A 21,119-nucleotide genomic window follows, 5' to 3' on the forward strand; every position below is an offset into this window, starting at 1 on the left:
GAGTCAATTCTAAACTGTAATTTTATTAACCTAACTCTACATATCAAAAAGTTTTACAATATTAAGATTTTTTTTTTAAGTCTTTGTGTAGACCATCGAAACATATGAATCTTAAAGCTTGCCAATCCAGGAAAGTAACAAGAAAATGAGAACGTTCGAAATGTGGCGCCGCACGTTTACAATTTCCTGGATGAGCAAAGTGGCCAATGAAGAAGTGCTGAAGAAAAGGAGGGAGGCAAAAATCAGCTGATAGAGGTAGTTGAAGGAAAGAAGAAATTCACTGATGACCCATCTTACAACATTCAGAGATCGGTGCACAAACTTAGCTGAAGGGTCAAGATGAAGAATACTCTATATATATTCAAGGCACTAGTAATTATTAGTTTGAAACTGAGAAGAGATTAGCATTTATTCGGTTTAAAAAGGAACTGAGGAGATATATTGAAGTACGTTAAGATCAAAACAGGCAGCAAGTGCTGTAATAACGTTATTTAAAACTCTCAAGTGAGTCAATCATATCTTAACTGTATTTAAAACATCAATGCTTCACAATTATATTTATTATACATACAACTACCACAAGACCTCCATTGTATCAAGAATTCACAAATAATATATTTACTCTATATTAGCCGAAACATTTGGTCATACACTTAATCCAACTCAAGAAATCAAAACCTATCTTGAAACATCTGAATACCAATAAGTAGTTTCACTCTCAAACAACGGATTCGTTTCAATAAATCACATTTTCATAACATCATTAACAATATCGATACTATTTCCATCTTCAATAGCAATTACAATTAGTAAGCTTAAAAATAACCTCACTGACACGTTTTACTATCACTATTATTATTAGTAGTAGTATCAGGGACATTCAACATCCTCGCCGCCTCTGGGCCATTATACAAACGTCGCCCCCTCAATACCAACGAACACCGGGGTAGAAAATTTGAGACAGTGGAGTGAATAATCAATATTTACGCGGGAAGTGGAAAAATAAGATTATATATATATATATATATATATATATATATATATATATATATATATATATATATATATATATATATATATATATATATATATATAATCTGATTATACAACAAATAAAATAATATATAGCCATTAGTTTCAGTTAATAAAATTATGGTTGATTTGAATACTCACCAATACGAGGTCACTGCTGAAGAAAAGACTGAAACGAAACTGTTCGAGGTCATTTGCTGCCCCGGGCCATGGTCCATTTGACCCAATATGCTCTGCTTCAGTGAGTTTCGATTTCAATGTCCTTTTTACTACGTTTGTTTACAGGTTTAAATTTACGATTTATGGGGCGTTTACACTTAGTCGATTTGCGTTCGATTCAGTTGAATTGACGTCACTTTCAACTTAATCGACCGTGTAAACAGGACTTCAACTTAATCGCTTGTTGATCGAAAGCGACTAATCGACTAGCAACTGAATTGAAAGACGTTCTATTTTCTGTGGTCGATTCTATTTTCTTCTGCTATAACACCGCAAATTGTACCAATTACTTTTTGCTTGGACATCTTTAAAATTGCCAGTCGATTTCGAATCGACCAGAGGAGAGCGAGTCGACAAGCAGCATTCAATTTCGGTTGAAACAATTGAACATATCCATCGATCTCATTCGGTCTAGTTGCTTCGATTTAGTCGCAAATGCAGCGAGTCGATTTAGCCGTGCGACTAAATCGACCAAGTGTAAACGCCCCATTAAAGTGTGATCTCCATCAGGAATCGAATTCGCCTCTTCCCACCAATCGTACGAATCCAGACTATTTAACCATGAATGAGCTCTTTTATATGATTCATAAATCTTATATATATATATATATATATATATATATATATATATATATATATATATATGTAATATTATACCTAGGTAGATACGAGTCCGAAAGTTTGTGAACTGGCAATATTACATTGATTCTGTGTAAGGTTAGACTATGCTTGTTGCACATGAAGATAGCCTATAAAGTGCTTTGTTAATGTAAGTAAAACCAAAGCGTAGTTGTCGGTAGTATGCATTACAGTGGCGGATGAGAATGATATACCGTCAATTACAAACAGCAGACAAAAGTTCGTTATTAAATTATATAAGAAGCTACGCAAAAATGGCTAGGAAACGTTTCAGATGATCAAGCAAGCGTACGGTCAAGAAGCAATGGGCAGATCGGCCGTTCTCAAGTAGCGAAAGTATTTTACGGAAAGCAAACGCGATTTGCAGGATAAAGTGAGAAGTGGGCGTCTATGAACATCAGAGAACGATAAGAACATTGTAAAAGTAGAAACATTGTTGAAAGAAGACAGGCGTGATTGTAAACTTGGGAATTGGGAGCAAAACTGAATGTTAATATAACAAGATGTCAAGAAATTGTTAAGGAACGCCTGAGAATATCTCGTGTTTCAATAAGAGCTGCCACTTTTGCTGAGTGAAGAACAGAAGCTAAGGCGCATTCAAGGTTGCCAGACATTTCATCAACGGGTGGAACAATATCTCCAATTTTTGAACAGCTGCTTAATTATCACTGGCGAGTTCTGGACCAGCCATTATGCTCCCAATTCAAAGTATGGAAAACAGAGAGACTCGCCGTCTTAAATAAATAAATAAATAAAAAATAAAAAATAACGGTTTCTGGTTCCTCAAAGACGTTAATTTTGATTGTTTTTTTTTAAATCCGTGGAATAGTACTGCAGCATTGGGTTCAAGGGAGTGAAACTGTAAATAGAGATTATTCTGCTATTGTTTCAAAGGTGTATTTGAAGGAATCAAATAGCAAAAAAGACCTGAACTGCTTCACGAAGAATGCTTCTCCTACAGAAAACGCCTCCACGTGGCGCGGCAGGCTATAGACGCTTTGGAGAAAATTGGAGGACGATCTTTAGACCATCCTCCATATAGCCCAGCCAGACCTAACACTCGGCGATTTCTGGGCTTTTCCAACACGTAAGAACTTGCAGAAGGAAGTTTAACACCGGGCAGGAAATGAAAGCTGCCACATTCACTACCTTACATCGATCCTCTAACAATGATCTGCATCATGTGTTTAAAAAGTTAGAAGCTAGTGCATCGCTGGAAATGGGATATAGAGTGTAAATACTATTTTAAAAAGGAAATCCCCTTCCTAGTGACTCGGAATAGTGATCTCAGTCCACAAACTTTTGGAACAACCTCGTAATAGAACAATGACAAAGAACAGAAATATTAATGAAAACAAGATTCCTTATACCTACCTAATACTACTTTCTTGTAATTTATACACACAGGGTCTTCCTTTACGGGCATCATTAACGTATGTGGCTGCAATAAGAAGATCCTGAAAGAGCATACAAGACTTGTATAAGACTACGAATACATTACAAATGGTGTATGTGTCACTGTTAGGCGTAGAAATTAGATTTATAGACTTCCGGCATTTATGGCCACGTCAGCCAGTCACGTATAAGGGATGACGTCCTTCAGCGATTACACTACCCGGGAAATTGGAGAGGAAGAAAGGAAGTGGCCTGAGACCATTATGTTTTGGTTCCATCTCGGCAATTGTATGGTATGAATGAGGAAAATACAAGAAAACCTCATATCTAGAATGGCTGGCCTGAAAAAGCTTTTTACACTCTTTCGGACGAGTGTCCCCACCGAGAATCGAAGCCGGGACCTCTAGCACCAAAGGCGAGACCGTTAGAAACTACACAACGCGGGAACTCGTGTGTCACTGTTAGGAGAAAACAAATAACAGTACCATCTCCTACTTAATAGTATATTTTTTACAAATACAATAAATAAATAAATAATGTGTTGGAGGAGAATTTAAAAAAACTATCAACTATTATTGGCAATGGTCGACAAATTTCAGTGCCATAAAAATTTGTTTTTCTCGATTTTCTCGAAAACTAAGCATAAGAATTTGCCCTTATGCATCTTATTTTGTTCAGCTCGATTGATATGTCTTATATTGGAACAATAATAAAATAAAAATTAAAGAATTAATAATTTTAGACTATATCTCATTTAACATACTGAGTTCTTTCGTCTCCCTAGTGTTCGTGAGGAACTACTTCAATATCAGTTTCATCTTAACAAGTAGAATAGCATTAATTTTTAGTTTTTTTTAAATGTTTTTCTCGATTTTCACGAAAATTTCGGATAAAGATTTACACTCACCTATGCCACTTTGTTCAGTTCGATTAGATCTATCGACTGGTGTATATCTATCTATCTATCTATCTATACATATATATATATAAATATATCACCTTCGGACAATTATATTCCATTAAAAGTTAATAATACAGGAAAACTCGTTAACTTGACCAGTTTTTGAACTTGTCCTCTTTCCTATGGAGCAGGCATACCATTAGACGGGGTTACTTTGCACAAAATATGAAAAGAGTTGCACAGTCCCCTGTCGGTAAAACCATGAACTGCAAAGAGAAAGTTTCAACTGACACCGTACGATAGAACATCTAACTGTATTTTGGCTATGATGTTGGCGGTTAACTTGTTCTAATTACCGGGAGGGTTTGTTGTTGTAGAGGTATGGAAAGCAGTCACTGGAAAGGCTGACAAAATTTGAAAGATACCACGTACAAGAATTTGCGTCAAAGTTAAGTCACTTTCGTAGAGTACTACTGTATATAATGGAACTTTGAGACAACAGTTGAATTTGAAGTGTGAAACGTTTTAAAGTCATAAAAAGAATAAAACTGGGAGAAGGCGATTTCAGCCTCTAATCGGGGTTACTTTGCACCGGTCCAAAGTAATCCCTTAGATAGGAAATTACTACTACTGGTACATCCTGATTTCTAATTTTAGGTAAGTTTCCTACTTAGGTAGATGCCGAAATGAATTTCTTGTTAGAAAATAAATTACGAATAGTGGCGGATCCAGAAAATTAGTTTGAGAGAGGCTTCACTCAGAAAATGAAATGAAATGAAATCTTTGAGTTTTACGTCCCACGATTATGCCGGTTAGTCTAAAGGAGACAGTGATGATGAGTAATGAATGAAATGGTGGAATGAAGAAAGTGGGAGGAAACGGGAGAACCCCGAGGAAACCCACGCACACGGTGTTTGTCTACCACAAAGTCACTCAGAAAAGCTTAGTTTCTTCACAAATCACTAGACTTTTGGGGGCTCTTGAAGCTTATACGCATAGGAATGACTAATATTAGATTTTTTAAAAGAAAGAAAAAAAATCATGCAATTTGGTTGGGCTTCAGCCTGAAAGTCCCAAACCTCGTAAATATTCCACTGATTACGTTTGGGATTATATTCTCGGACATAAATAGCAACCAAGGCAAATCAGTTCACGGGGATTTTTTTTTTTCTGTTGAGTTTGCACTTTTGTGGGGCATTAGGTAAACTATTAGAATGTGGTTGCTGTGCCGGTACCGGAAAATACATAATTTTCTTAACAAATATCGATAATTCACATTAATATTGGTACTTGTACTATTATTCTAATATCAATATTTGTAGACTGCATGCAGTTTTGTGTAGGAAGTGAAATGCATAAATACTGAAGGGAAAAATTGCCAGAAACATTATGTTCGTATGTTGAACATACCTTTTTGTATGTTGTGCAAAGTAACCCCACCTATGGAGTTACTTTACACCAAAGTTTATATTTCAATAACTATGGTCATACTAAATGTTTACTAATGCACTTGCACAAATAATTTCCTTTTATATCTAGCTATTATATGTTTAAAATACAGCGTTCTAAATTATTACGTTTGTAAGGTACATGCGATTTTCTTTAAAATTTCTTAATTCTGGTGCAAAGTAACCCCGTCTTACGGTACTCTATAAGTTGACCACTTTCTATTCTGGAACATGTCCGCATTGGAGCAAGTTGTTCTATGCTGTTAATATTAAATTCATCTCTATATGTTGGACACTTATGTGATCATAATTTCTTAAAAGTATTTTTACTGTCAAGTGTTTCAGATCAGTAAACTGAAAGGAAAAAGGGGTTAAACTTGTCCATTAAAAGTAACTTCTCCAAAAATACAGCAAGCAGTGGTAGTCTATTGTAAGCAATTTAGCTACTAGATTGGTTAAGGTTTCCAATTCATATTCTATATTGCGAAACCATTTCATGGTTCAGTTCAAATGGATTAAGATGTCTTCTGCTTTCGTCACATCTTCCAATCCTTTTTCCCTTGAGGACCATGCAGGAAATTTAGAACAAATGATGATCCAACACACGCTGAAAAGTTTTATAAAGAAAGACATTCAAGATAACAGAACAAGTGTTTTTCTTCTTTGCTTGTTGATTAATATCTGTTTTCCACATGCATAATAAGTCGCTTTGAGTGTTTTACTGTCGAGGGCGGAAGATAAAGCAGTGTGGATGTTTTGAGCATTTTCTAGAACTGACATTTTATCTTATCTCGTCTATCATCATAGGTATTAAAGGGAAAAAAAAAAGTCTCATAGCGTTTTGTATGTTGAAATTAAATATGAAATAGTGTGCGGACGACGAACTAACATAGACACAGTTCTTTCTTTCTTTTTTTTTAGTTTAACGGGAAAATCCACGCAGACGGTGTTTGTCCACCTGAAAACCGACTTGGTGGAAGCTAGAATCGAACCAGACACCCTACGCGCTAGGCGTGAGCAATCTACCACTGAACCACTACTTACAGCACATTGTTTCATAGGGTACTTTTATATTAATGAAATAAATTTTACCATATATTAGTTACAGAAAATACAAACTAATACATAGATAATAATTAGTAACTGCATTAGAAGGCTTCTTAAGGACCTATAGTAGTTTATGTATCAAAAATAATTTAGTTTCTGTAAATTGGCCACTTTCCAATGGAACCAATGATGGACAAGTCTTGTAGAACTATCTTTTAAATTACATCGATTACTTAAATTTATTAGCAGAAAGTTAAACATAGGTAAAAAGAAAGAAAGAAAAAAAAACTTAATTCATACAACACTTACCCAAATACTGATCTTTCCAATTGCGTTTCCTTCCTATATTTCAAGTGCTTCGCTCGGGCACTTTTCGTCAGAGTCACAAGGCTTAAGCCATCATTTTATTTTATTTTATTTTTTAAATAAGGTATTCACATTTTTTTTTTATCTCAACAGTGGTAAAATAATGAATATCGTGTAATATATTTTTAATGAAAATGTTAGTAGGTGTATAATCGGCAAAGATATGTAAAAGAACAGTAAATAAGAACAATAAAACAAAAATAAAACTTTCTTGTCTATTTAGCTACATTTTGTTTTACTCGTTCTAATTTTCGTATTCGTAATTCTTTTCCTATGAAATTGACCACAAATATACATTTCCTGATTTACACATAGTATCAGTATTAAAAGTACCCTCCAAAATTATTATCAAATTATATTCTTACAAGAAGATAGTTATAGATATGCGACAATCAGTTTGGACGTGAGTGTACATAAATTTAATGTTAGTGTAACTTATAACTGAAACCTGTAATTTTTATTTTTAGGAGTCCTTTACCTGCAACCATCTCCCATCAGAACCACCAATTACGTGGAAATCAATTTCTCCCTGACGATAACGTACCATGGTACGCCCAGCATGGGTGACATGTTCTCTAGCAAGTCGGCATACCTAAGCTCAATCGTCTGTCTTTGAGCTTCCTCGTGGCTAAGTGATTAGCGTACGCGCCTTTGGCGTTAGAGACCTGGGTTCGATTCCTGGTGAGAGCTCATATGGTCCGGATTCCACGTTAAACTGTAGGTCTCGTCTCATATAGTTTCGGTGTTAAACAGGACCCTAAACTCAAAATCAAAGAAAATCAAATCAATCGTCTATTTTACTTCCCAAACTTGGCTCCTGCTACTTCCTCCTGTTCTCCCATAATACAATTTTGTTGAAAAGATCATGATTCATTAATGTTCAAGAATCAAGAAAATCGTGACCATAGGACTTAATTTAAAAACTGAAAGAGAGACCGAAATTGATCACCGCGAAGGTCTACTACTTGGAATAATCATGGCTATAGTTAGCCTCAGAAAATTCACCTTCATTATAACATTATAACTAGAAATTTTATCGTCAGTCAGTGTGTATAGCCATTACTATTAAAACTGGTAACAAACCAAAGAAATTAAAAAGAAAAACACGTAAGAGAAACAACTTACCGTTTCAGATAGTGGAGCACGTGATTCATTTTCCAGACAGGTGGGAGGTTCAACATTTAGCGTTATATTTTGAGTTTCCTTACTAAATGCAACCTTTGGGTCTACACTTTTGGTATGGTTTCCTGGAAGAACAGTTAGAATATAATTATTAAGTCAGTCATATTTCCGGGAAAAAATAAAAAAAAATTTTTGTTAAAATCTTTTTCCTAAAATTAGTATCTGCTGAAAACCAGTGAAACTGTATTACAACTGTGTAGTAAAAGCCAGAGCTTGGCTCATCCAATTTACATATCCTGCAACTTCCTATAGTTTTAGCTTGTAATATTACATTTAACCAGGATGTATTTTGTGCTTAGTAAGTTAAAGTAAAAAGCTTCTAGATAAAACAAGTACAAAAACGTACATTAAATAAAGTTGTAAAATAAATTTCCTAACTTTTGCAAACTATTATGGGCTATACCTTTCAGTTTGAACATTACCTAGAAGTATGTTATAAGGGTAAAATTGATTCATTAATCGGACTAGGTGCTGAGGTTTGTAGGAACAACTGAAGTACGTAACTATGGATTTTTGTCCATGTACTAGATGTTTTATGCATGAAATGGGGTCTTGGAATTGCAGGTTATTGGTTATTGGAATAGCTCTAGACGCCTAGTTATGGTACGATGTAAAACCAAAAATCTACCGTGTGAAGTAATTAGATTCAGATAACTGTTGCAATATAAGATACGACAAAATAAGATGGTTAAAGATTACATATCCACGAACCTTAGTGGTTGGTATACTGGATGTGGATATATCAAGAGGTACTTAAGTGTATTAAAGTTTGAAAGTAGTCTGCGAAGAGTTACTAAATTTCTTGGTAGTTAGTTAAGTGCAAAACAACATAATATAAAAGAATTTATACTTAAGTTATATTTACGTACAACATAATAGTATAAGACTTTTATTTTCGTATAAGGTTCATATCATTTCTAAAATCTTACCGTCAACAACATTATTCACTTCACCAGCCACATACGAATTACTACATGCATTGTTCTCTATGCCTGAAGACATTCCTAAAAAATAAATAAACAAAATAAAATAAAAGAAAATAAAAACAACAATTTGAAGTGATATTAGAAGAGTGGAACCATTTAACAAATATAGAGTGAGCCATTTTGATGGAATATATTTATATTTTGAATACTGCAAGCAGTAACAGTCACTCATGTTTTACTTACGGCTTAACAGGAATTGTAAAGATGGGAGTTACTAATTCATGTTTCTTTCATCGTTGCAGGGAATTATCGTAATGCGGACGCCGCTGAAATTTCATACATCATGGAGGCGTTCTTCCGTAGTAAAAGCTCCATCATCACAGCATAACGGAGTTTCATACATCTTAAGAAACGAACCATCTCGGAAGGTCATACTGCATTCTATTCACAATTTTCTTGAGATCGCAAAGACGTACAAAAAACGGTCCCCTGGGAGACCTCGAGTGTCGCGTAGTGCAATAAACATTGAACATATATCCAATGGCATGGACGTTAGTCCAAAGAAGTAAACTGGCAATTGTGTCAAGTGCAATATCCACGTATCAGCGTTCGGCGAACCTTTAAAAAGGACTTACATTTGTTCGACCAAGATAAGGTTCAACGAACCACATTCTGTGATTGGCTAATCAGCAAAGGTGACTTTGTGCAATACTTTATCACGTCCGACGAAGCTCATTTCCACCTCAGTGGTAATGTCTATAAACAAAACTGTCGATTCTGAGCGAGACAAAATCCGCAACTATTGCATGAATCGCCACTGCACAGTGATAAGGTTACTGTGTGGTATGCGTAAGTCAAGCCTGTGTGACAAGTCCTACGTTATGATCATTTTTCATTTCTAAAATGAGAATGTTTGGCCTAAGGGATGGTGCCACTAGTCATACTGCAGTAGTGTCAAAGACAACCCTTCGACAATACTTCCCGGGAAGTCTCATTTTCAGATTCGGTGATACCTACTGATTAACCAGATCCTCTGATCTAACTCCATTGGACTATTTCTTTTGGGGTTATTGGTACACCATAAAGCTCAATACCATCAATGAACTGAAGAACAGCATCCAAAGAAAAACAGGAGGCATTCCTGCCGAAACCCTGCGCCAAACTATGCTGAACATAATTGTTAGGGCCAAAGATTGTTCTCGTTAAGGTAGTGCCCATCTAAGGGATGTAACCTTCAAACACTGAAATCAGTCCAAAACTCCCGTTCTTTTTCAATGTGTTCCCCATAGCTTGGTAATGAATGTTGTGTTCAATATACTCCACAAATGCATTTTAAATGTGTCCCATCAATATGACTTACCCTATACTAACGAAGAACAAAATCTTAGTACGTTATTTTGATTTTTTTAAAGTGATAGTGTAGAGTGTACAGTAATTTATTTGATACTAACAAGAATGTATTTGAAACATTCCTCAAAAGCAAACAATTAGTTTCACCAATAACAATGGAACAGAGTATTTCGTTCTGGACCTTACTAAAGAAGTTCAAACATAAAATTACTCACAATCATAGCAAGTTGTACTACTAAAAGAAATATTGCAAACCACAGAAAAACTATATGATTTGATTTGATTCATCATTCTGTAGATATTATTACGTGTACGCTTGTATAAAATGTTATAGAACATGTCAATGCTTATTAGAATAGATAGAACAAACACAATGTTTCTGTTTTAATAACCAATAAAAGAAGACACAAATTATTTTATTTATATGTATACTACATATGTAGTTATTAGCTAATTTATACACGAAGTAATTTAACCATTTTTCGAAATTAAACAACGAAAATTATTCATCTACCATACACAGTTGTTAATTAATAGTAGATTGCATGTAATAGTCACTAAATATAGGAAAGAACTCCTTTTATAATCACTCTTTTATATTCAAGTAGTTTGATAAAATTTTACATTCATAAATTATTAATATCTAACTTTCCATATGCAGATGTTCGACTATACACAGTATATATATATCATTCACAGGATAGTTGTGAGTATCGCTATCTCTTTTAATATTATTCAAGTGATCCAATATAATATTAGATAGTTCAAACATGTACAATGAAGAAGTTGTTGCCGGATTCAATGACGAAAATAGTTTCTTTTATAGCTGACGTATTTCGGTGAATTTGTAATGACATTTTTCTTATTTGTTGTGGCAAAGATCGCCAGAAAACAATCTTGTATTTAACACGAGAGCAGAATAACGGATACTACAGGGACACAATTGAATGTAGATTTAGAATTGGGACTAGAGTTCGTATTATGTACGTAGTTGGCTAATTCTTTGCTTAGCTTTTTTACTTGTTGTTGCCATTTCTTAACTAGATACATGTAGGGTTGAGTGATTTAAATCAGAATGTTTAAGCCAGTTTATATATATATATAGCCGCGGATCCAGGATATGATTAAGGGAGGGGTTAAACCATAGTTTGCCGCTTTATTCAGGGTAAAGAAAGTAGGATTGAAGCCCATTTTATCCATTGAATACCTGAGCGTCTATAGCCCTCCCCTTGGTTACGCACCTGTATATACAGAATGTCTCAAAAGTTCCCTGACATAGGATAACTCTGTTATTATCAGAGTTACAACTAAATGTAAGAGGGGAAACAGCCTCCAAATATGATGTTTTCAGTCTAAAGTGAAGGAATTTTTAAAATCGGACGAGCCGTTTGGGCTGCACACTTTTTATGCTCCCAATGTTAAAAGATGAAAATGCAACGATGCCATTTACCTGAATCCTGAACATGAATAAAGTTACAGTTTGAAATGGGGGCTGGCCATCGGCATGTTAGCGCAAAACACAATAACTCTAATCATTTATGTTGTGGGTCCAGGTAAACGGCAACGTGGCATTTTCATTTAACATTGGGCGCATAAAGAATACAGCCGAAACGGCTAGTCCGTTTAAAAAATTCCTTCACTTTAGATTCAAAACATCATATTTGGAGACGGTTTCCCGACTTACATTTTGTTGTAACTCTGATAACTGAATTACCCTATGTCAGGGGACTTTTGAGACACCCAATATATATCTATCTATCTGTATATATTATATATATATATATAAGGGCCCTTGGCGTGGGAGACCCGGGTTCGATTCCCGGTGGGAGCCCATGTGGTTCGGATTCCACGTTAATCAGTAGGTACATGTCTCATATAGCCTCGGTGCTGAAAGGGACGTAGAACTCAAAATCAATTCAATATATTTAAGGGTAATGTTTTATAAAGATGAGCAAGAAATAGAAGAGACAGGTACGACATGTTGTTCAGCTCATGTCTTAAACTAATCTGCGTATGATATGCAGTACTGTTTCCTAATATAAAGGAACATATAATCAATTTTGTAAAATAATTCACGTACAATTACTTTGCGAGTGCGATACATGCAGAAGCTGGAAGAACCTAACCCGCTCTTCTAACATAGGTATGGACGAATAGTTCTGTAAATCGCTTGGAAAAAGTATTGAAGAGTTGGTCAAAACTTGGGAAAGTATATAAAGAAAACTGACAAGTAACTGATTCAACTGTATACACTGTCTCCAATTTTGTAATGAAGCGAAAAGACGTCTTCTTAAACGTATAGCTAATGCACTTGCTGAAGTGCAAGAGAATAATTGCCCTATTTAAGACTTCAAATATGGAAAAATCATGAACTTCACTAGCAGGAGGAAAAAAAGGCAGGTATTTTTAAAATTCAGATATTATTACAATATGGCTCCTTCTGTAGCTCATTTCTTGGCATTCTTGTCAGATTCAAAATAAAAACTTAAAGGAATTGATTTAACACTTAATGAAAAAGATGCTTTAGAATTTGAAAAAAAAATAAATAAATAAATAATAATAATAAAATAAAATAAAATAAAAATAATAATAATAAATATTCTCAAACGTTTTTTCCTTTCATTTTCAACTTTGAAAATAAAAGCCAACTATTTAATGAGTCATATTTTGACTGTACAATAAGACAGCTGTTTCAGTATATGAATGGTGGAAAAGTCACAAATCTCAAATAGAAATAACATTATTTATTTCCCGTTATCGAACAGTTACTAAATGTACAAACCTCTACAGCTACAGTTGAAAGGATTTTCTCCTAGTTTGATTTTGTTCAATCATTGCCATGAAACCGTTTGAGAACCGAAAAGGCAGAAAATTTGGTGTTTTTATAAAGTAGTTTTCGAAAATAAGCATTAAATTGACAGCTAGCTGCATGCACGGCATATACGATTAACTAACAGGTCAAAGTGAAATTTAATAAATAAATAAATAAATAAACGCTATAAACGGTTTACGAGTGGCAGCAGAAAGGAAGGGACTAAAGTTTAACAATTATAGTTTGTAGCTTTTAATAGTACGAGTGACTGTCAGTATTCTTTGATGTATTATAACAACGTACCCGATGACCAGGGTTGGCAAAAACCATGGTTTTTATTAAAAAAACCGGTTTTTTGGTTTAAACCAGGTTTTTTTGGTTTAAACCAGGTTTTTATGGTTTAAATGATTTGCTCTATATATTCATATCATATATGGACAGAAATAAGTTTATTTCGCCTTGATGTTATTATGCAAGAACCGGGTTATGCTGGAAGGGGTCACATAAGCTTAAAGCAGAATAAAAACCGCTTCTCGAGTTACATCCGAGAGAAATTGTCCTCCATTTGAACTCAGATCCAGGACTAATTGGCCACAAATGCGATACGTCTGCCGACTCACTCACGAAGGAATCCTGATTTAAAAAAAAAAAAAAAAAAAAAAAAAAAAAAAAAAAAAAAAAAAAAAACGTTATACTGATCTTTACATGCTTCTTAATATAACTGTCAAGAGTCATTTCAGAAGGACAAAAAGATAAACAGTTGCACAAGTGAAACCATTACACAGAATTACATATGAACAATTTCAAAGTACTACGGAGTACAGAAGAACTAATTAGTTCTTACTTAACAACGATTTTTATTGGTCCAAATTAAAGAAATACACCGACTTAATCTGCATATCAATAAGAAAAGTGAATAAAGATACGAATTATTTGAGTCCACTTTGGCTCAAACTCATTTATACATAAATAGATACCAAAGATACTTATTTCACTAAATGCCTCTCGTGGGGTCTGTATGACCACCACCACCCCCCACACACACACAAAGTACGGCATTTTCGATGTATTTTATCAATAGTAAACGTTGAAACGAAACAATATTTAGAATTTTTCTTCGATTGCAATTACATGACAATAACAACAACTACAAAAAAAATCACAAAATAAACTTGTAAAAAGAAGTTGCTTTTGTAGTATAATCTTTTTGAGTAATGAATGGGGAATTTAAGTCTGAACATAATACGAATAATATACGGAGTGAAACGTGATAACCCACAAATGTGTGTTTATCAAGATTTTACAAACACTTACACTTTTACGAACATTTTTTGTTTTTTGGTTTAAACCAGCCAACCCTGCCGATGACAGAACTTTCTTTGTCTTTCTGCGATAAGCTTTAGTACGTCAAAAATTTTCTGTAGGAATTCTTCAAAAATTTTCTGCAAGAATTCTTCAAGAACTTTCTGCAGGAGAAACACTTGTAATTGTTAAAAATACGCTTTACGCGATGCAAAAAACAGTTCAAACTATATTTGTGTGAGTCGTCCGTGCATTGAAGACATCTACACATAGCAGGCATGTTTTTACTCTTTTCTGTTGGCTATATATATTTTTTTCCTCTAGCGACTTTTCTGCACAGGCGCGGCAAATTTTCTGCGATTACATCTATTTCGTAGGTCCCTGAATAAATAGCCGAGAAAAAGACTCATAAAATACGTTTGTGGAATATTGTACTGTATGAATCAGAAACACGGATATAAAGTAAAAGTAATGAAAAACGGCTGGAAATTTTCTAAATGTGGATGTGGAGAAGAATGGAGAGAATTAGCTGGATCAAACGGAAAACGAATGAGAAAGTGTTAGAAACGATGGAGGATAAAAGAACAATTTTAGATGTAATTGAAAAGAGGAAGAAAAACTGGTTAAGACGTGGCTGAGAAATTACTGTTTTATGAGGGATGTACTAGAGGGTATGGTAGAAGGAAAGAGAGAGAGAGAAAGAGAGGGCAAAGAAGGCTACAGTTGATGCATGGTATCAAAACAGAAAAATTCATACGTGAAGACGAAGAGGTTAGCTGAAGACGTGGAGCATAGAAGCTTCTCAGTTGGATAAGAGACCTGTCAATGATGGTAGAATACTTATAATGATTATGATTATGATGATGTGGTAATGATGATGGTTCACTTAAAATACGTTGATTTCTATTACAGCAAGTGAATTATACATTTGTGTTCTTAATGCTGTGTATGTACCGGTATGTCATAACGCAATTTCAGAATAGTTTACAGGGAAGAAAAAATAAAATTTAACAATTCATATAGAGTAAATTTGAAATGAAAAATTCTTATTTTTTATTTATTTATTTAATTTGCAAAACTCACTTATTTGTGTAGTAGGCTGTACATATGAGATATTGTTTTTTTCTCGCCTTGTAAAATTACGAACGGTTATTAACAAATTTATTTAGTTTTCAATTTACAATAGAAGTTTAGCTGTGGAAGAAAGTTGAGATATTGCATAAGTTGAGATACTGTAAGATAAACAACTTCTTGCAAAATTATTTGAATATTTCAGCTACAATTAGTGTTGTTATCACCAGTAAACAAGGAGTTTATTCTACTTTCCTATATTTAAAAAATGATTTTTTTTTTTTTTTTTAGTTTAACGTTTCATGATTGTTCTTTAGTATAAAGGAATTTTATAACTAATGAAAGTCAATGATTGCTAAGTTAATTTTCTTTATGTACTTTCACAGGAATCGAATCCCTGACCACGTACACTAAAGGCATACACGCTAGCCACTAGACCAGTCAGGAGAGTTTTTTCTATATTTAAAGATGATCATTAAGGAATAGAAAAAAGTACTGAACTGACTTCTCTAATATATTTTCTATTTATTTGCATATTAGAGTTTATTTTGCTCAGAATTTTAGTTGTTTCGTCCATACGAAGAAGTTGCACAGTTTGTGTAGATTGAACTGATGATTTGAATCACTTCAAAGCAATTCCAATAATACCGTATTCTTGTAATTTAGTAACGAGTATAATGGATGTGTGTGTGTGCGTATGTCTGGAGCAATTTTAACCAAATTTGGTATATATATCACTTACAGTCTGGAAAAGTGTACTGTAGCGGTAGAAACTCCTAGCCCACTAAGGGGTGGGTGGGTGGAAAACATATATAAATGATCGAAAATGACCGGTAATAGTGTCGAATTCAGACTTTTCGGTGACGCTGAAATGAATAATGACATTTGCAGTGACGTTAAGTCCAAGTGTATCCCCCATTTGCAGAAAAATAAAATGTCAAAAATGACTGAAATTTGTGTCGAATTCACAGTTTCCCGGGTCGGAAAACCGACTGATCCGTTTGAAATGATTTTTGGAAGATAGATAGTACCGACTTCAGGCTGGATTTTTTTTAATAACATCAATTTGATTATAGACGTATTCTATTGCTATAGGGTGTTTCAATATTTATGCGAGAAGAGCGTCTTTTGTATTTTTATGTACTACTGCATGTAAAATCGCAGAAGACATTAGAGATAAAGCACATATGAACATCGAAAGGTAAGGGAGCGCGCGGGCGCACCAGCTTTGCCATGCCCTGACTCGGTTAGTATTCGGGCTTTTAGTGACCACCTAGCACAGGTTGGTTTCTGTTCTTTCCATTGTAGATGGCTTATGTTACATACCTGGAAGCCGTATTTGTACGCAAATCGTAAAAGAATTGTAACTTTTAAACACGTACTTCTTGTGACCCCTGCGAATTTTATCTATGCCAAGTGAGATATTTTAATGTCACCCAATGGAAACCTTGGCTATTGTTTAGCTTTGCGGGCCAGGTTTTTAACCGACTTTTTTTCTTTTTGCGATATTCTATTCACATTCGGTTAGATTAAGTTAATAACATTTAATTCAGACAGTATTACCGAGCGAGCGTTAGCGAGTGAAGGCGGGTTAGAGCCCCGCAGGGCACGTTGTTTTGTCTTCGTTAGTGCTGGTCCCTCATTGCTAAACAATTACCGAAACCTTTTAGGAGTTAATGAGTAGGAAATTAGTGGAAGTATTATAATTTTTCAACAATTCTTTCTAGTGGTGTGCCAAAAGTAAACCTGTACGGAACACTCTACCATTGAGCCATGGCGGTGGTCCTACTTTGTTTTCGTGTATATATTTTGCATTGTTAATTTATTATGGTGAATTATGATAAATACCGATACATAATGTCTTATTAATACTTATTTCTTTGCGTGCTCTCGGGTTATCGAGTACAAATAAGACTGTTTAGATGCCATTATCTTTCTTTTCATGTATTTTAACTTAAACATGTAGCCTATATAAATTTCATTTTCTTGTTGGAGACTTCACAATCTACACAATATTGGGAATTATACCCGGACCTTCCGCAGCAAAGGCGAAGTAATCATTTTTGCACGGGAAAGTTTAATGTCTGGAAATATATTATGGTCACTACATTTAAAGATCCGTTCAATTCCAAGTATTGTACTTTAAATTTAGATGCAATTTACAATATATACGCTTTTTTATATAGGTGTTTTATTTATTTAAAAAATGCATTATAATATCGTAATACCACAGAGAAATCTGTGGTAATACATCACACACTCATGCACAACGTCCCTTCATAACAACTGACATTACTCAAAACAATGCCCTTGGTTGATCTAGTTTATTTTTTGAAGCTGGCAGCTGACTTAAGCATCCTGCCATACGTCACAGAATGCGACAGTTGTTACTTGACGTTGTTTAAAGTTTCATACATTTTGGGGCAAAATAAATTAATCTTATGGCTTTAAACCAGATTACTCTTAATTACAAGTCCCAAAGACCGGCATTAGATCAAGCATAGGATTACAGATTGTTTAAATATCGTCGAAAACATCATTATTATTTAAATTCTGCTATAATGTTTACTTTTATGAACTAATTTCAAAAAGCACTATTTTGTATGTATTTCACAAGATCAGCTAATTAAAAAATAATTAAACTAATAAGCATTCTATTCAGCGACTACACAAGTAAACAGTACTCACCACTATGTAAATAAACACTTGACCACATTCCAAAAGAGACGTTCTTGTGATTTCTTTAGCATAAAGACGTTGCTTAATTCATTATCCTACATGCCAATGAAAGTAGAAAACATCACAAAACAATGTGATTAAAAAGCGAAACGAACTTTCTCTGTCTTCACAAAAATAAATAAAACACTACGATACCACCTGTTGCTCGTCTCCCAACGCAAATTGTATTCCCTTAAATGTCACTGACATGTGTGTCCTTGTATACAAAGTGGGCGGATTCGGGCACTTCCGAAAGCATCCGACAACTCTACACTGCACACAATAGTAAACAGACAAAGCATTGTATTTTTATATCGCACACTCTGGCAAAGTGAAGACAGCATGATGATTCCGGGTTAGTGTTACATGTTATGGACTCCTGTTTCTCCACATTTTTTTCTTCCTTACACTTAGTCGCAGATTCTTTTATGTAGCAAGATCCTACCCTGGCAAATGAAAATAAGCTCGGGAAGTCTTTCCCAATCGGTGATCCGCGAAACAAATTGAGGGAGTTGGTGGCATTATTTTTATCTTTTAATCATGGGCGTCTCTGTCATGTAAAAATTACAGTGGACGATTTGAACAAAGAATAATTGTAGACCCCAATCCAATTTATATCAAAATCATAAGGCAACTGGAAAGCTACTTCTCTACCACTACAATTAATTATGATATATTCTATGCCATTTGTTACGTATTTAAAAGTTTCTATTGTAATAGCCTAGATCATTTTGTTTTTATTGCTTGTTTAGTATAAACAGTGGCGAAGCGTAAACCCATAAGTAGGGTAGGCCCAATAAACTAATAACACAAATAACATTTAATGTATCATGAAGTGTTTAAAATTATGTTTTTCTTATTAACTTCAACAAAAAAAAACTATCAAATCTATCTATTTTAAAGAACTTTCTTAGCTGTATTTCTAACACTGTTTATAGTTAAATTTATGTGCATGTATACATAGTAGTTTTTTGTTTAATTTAACAAGAAAGAATGAATATTTATATAAACAAAAGTAGACGGAAAGAAGTCTATTATTATTATTGAACAAATATTTACATGACAAAAACACGTAATACGTATTAATGAAACATTCCCATTTAGCTCCACTACAAATATTTTGAAGTGCAGTTCATATTTACTTCTGTCTGGGATTTGCAGGGGGGATAAGGGGAATTTCCTGCATATTTGAAAATGGAGGGGAAGAAAAAGTACATTCTTACAGTTAATTGTCAAATGTCTTGGGTAAGCGTTTGTTACTTGTATCTCCCACTTTAAAGTAAGTAGGGAGTCTACAGTACTGCATTTAATTAATCCATTACATGATAATGACTTCACTAGAAATGTTAATGCTCAGAAGGAACTTCATTTGAATCATCGCAAGATATTTAATATTTTATTCTATGCAGTGGCATGTTTAAACGGGTGGCTTCCGGGCTTAAACACTTACCGAAATTTTATCCCAACTTTCTATTGTTACATATATAGCAGAATTTTCACATTTACAGGAATAAAGTTAGGCAAAGCCCCTCCTGAAACAAGCAAAGTACCCCAAAATCCCCGAAAAAATCGTAAAAACGCCACTGATTCTACGAAATGGAAAACAACTAAAATTACACATGAATATTATTATTTTATCTAATTATTTTATCTATATTATATATATCGGGTGTTGCAAAATAAGTGTTACAACGCTTGGGAGGAAACTCCTACCACTGAGACAAGAAAAAAAAGGTTATCGGACATAATTTCGGATCTACAAGGTGCCGAAAGCGTGGGAAAACGACTTTCGGACGCCAATAGTTCGGAAACTATCCAACATAAAGAGGGTGGATAAAAAAATTCACTGAAGGTCATACCTGCTGTATTGAATTTTGCATGTTTCACAATCCTACCATGCACGCGCAAGGGATTCCCCCCCCCCCCAAAAAAAACGTAGGGAGTCCCGGATAATCTGCCAAATGAAAATTGGTCTAAATGGATATGAATTGGATAGGGTTTCTATCAGGTAACAATAATTCGTTTGTATTAAGTAGATATCTGGAACAAATACAAAATGGCGGACACCTTCATGCCCGTTGTGTGTGGTTGCATAAGGCCTAATCGCAAGGTACGGATGCTGGCCAACAATGACGTTCTGAGTATTAAGTGTAGCCAATTTGTACTCAAATGCTCTAGAAAGACATCTGGAGTGTCGGTAGAGCACAAGAGATGAAGCAGGGTGATTCACATGGGTGGAAACACTTAACGAAAAATGTCCAGAAATGCACTCATATTAAGTAAACGTGAGTTCAAAGCGACGGAAGTGTAAGGAATAGCATCAAGGACATGAGAGCCATTGCCAATTGACCAATAATATTCCCTCAATCCGATGCAATATGGTCTGCACGGTTGCATACCGATAAGGATGCAACAACTGAGGCCAAGTTGAAATTGTCCAAGGGGACTCACAAAGAAACTGGGTAACTAAATAAATGTCACTAGTGGGATCTCATGATCGATATTGAAATGTGACCAATGTGTGTGCTGATATCAACATGTAGCTAATGGACAAATGTCAACATGTCCCATCACCGCTGGGACACTTTCGCAAATTTCATTTTTCGATTTTTCGAATTTTTGTTTTTCGAAAAATTTTCTGTTTTCTGAAAAGAATTGTTTTTCCTTTTTTGTTTTTCGAAAAAAAATTTCGTTTTCCAATTATTTTTCGT

At 34.5% G+C, this 21,119-nt stretch overlaps 1 protein-coding gene across 1 annotated transcript in view; it reads right to left on the minus strand.

Annotated features, from left to right (window-relative positions):
* The window catches only part of LOC145695145 (uncharacterized), a 103,895-nt gene extending 84,948 nt beyond the window's left edge, over positions 1 to 18,947 (minus strand). The window contains exons 1-4 of the mRNA XM_081772080.1: positions 18,379 to 18,947; positions 9,159 to 9,233; positions 8,173 to 8,294; positions 3,265 to 3,347 (exon numbers count right to left, since the gene is read on the minus strand). Of these exons, the coding sequence (XP_081628206.1) occupies positions 3,265 to 3,347; positions 8,173 to 8,294; positions 9,159 to 9,233; positions 18,379 to 18,406 (308 nt within the window). The 5' untranslated portion in view covers positions 18,407 to 18,947. The remainder of the gene's footprint in view (positions 1 to 3,264; positions 3,348 to 8,172; positions 8,295 to 9,158; positions 9,234 to 18,378) is intronic.
* Between the last annotated feature and the right edge of the window lie 2,172 nt (positions 18,948 to 21,119).

Source organism: Thermobia domestica, chromosome 9 (assembly GCF_964235325.1).
Source record: "Thermobia domestica chromosome 9, izTheDome1.hap1.1, whole genome shotgun sequence".
Classification (NCBI taxonomy): domain Eukaryota; kingdom Metazoa; phylum Arthropoda; class Insecta; order Zygentoma; family Lepismatidae; genus Thermobia; species Thermobia domestica.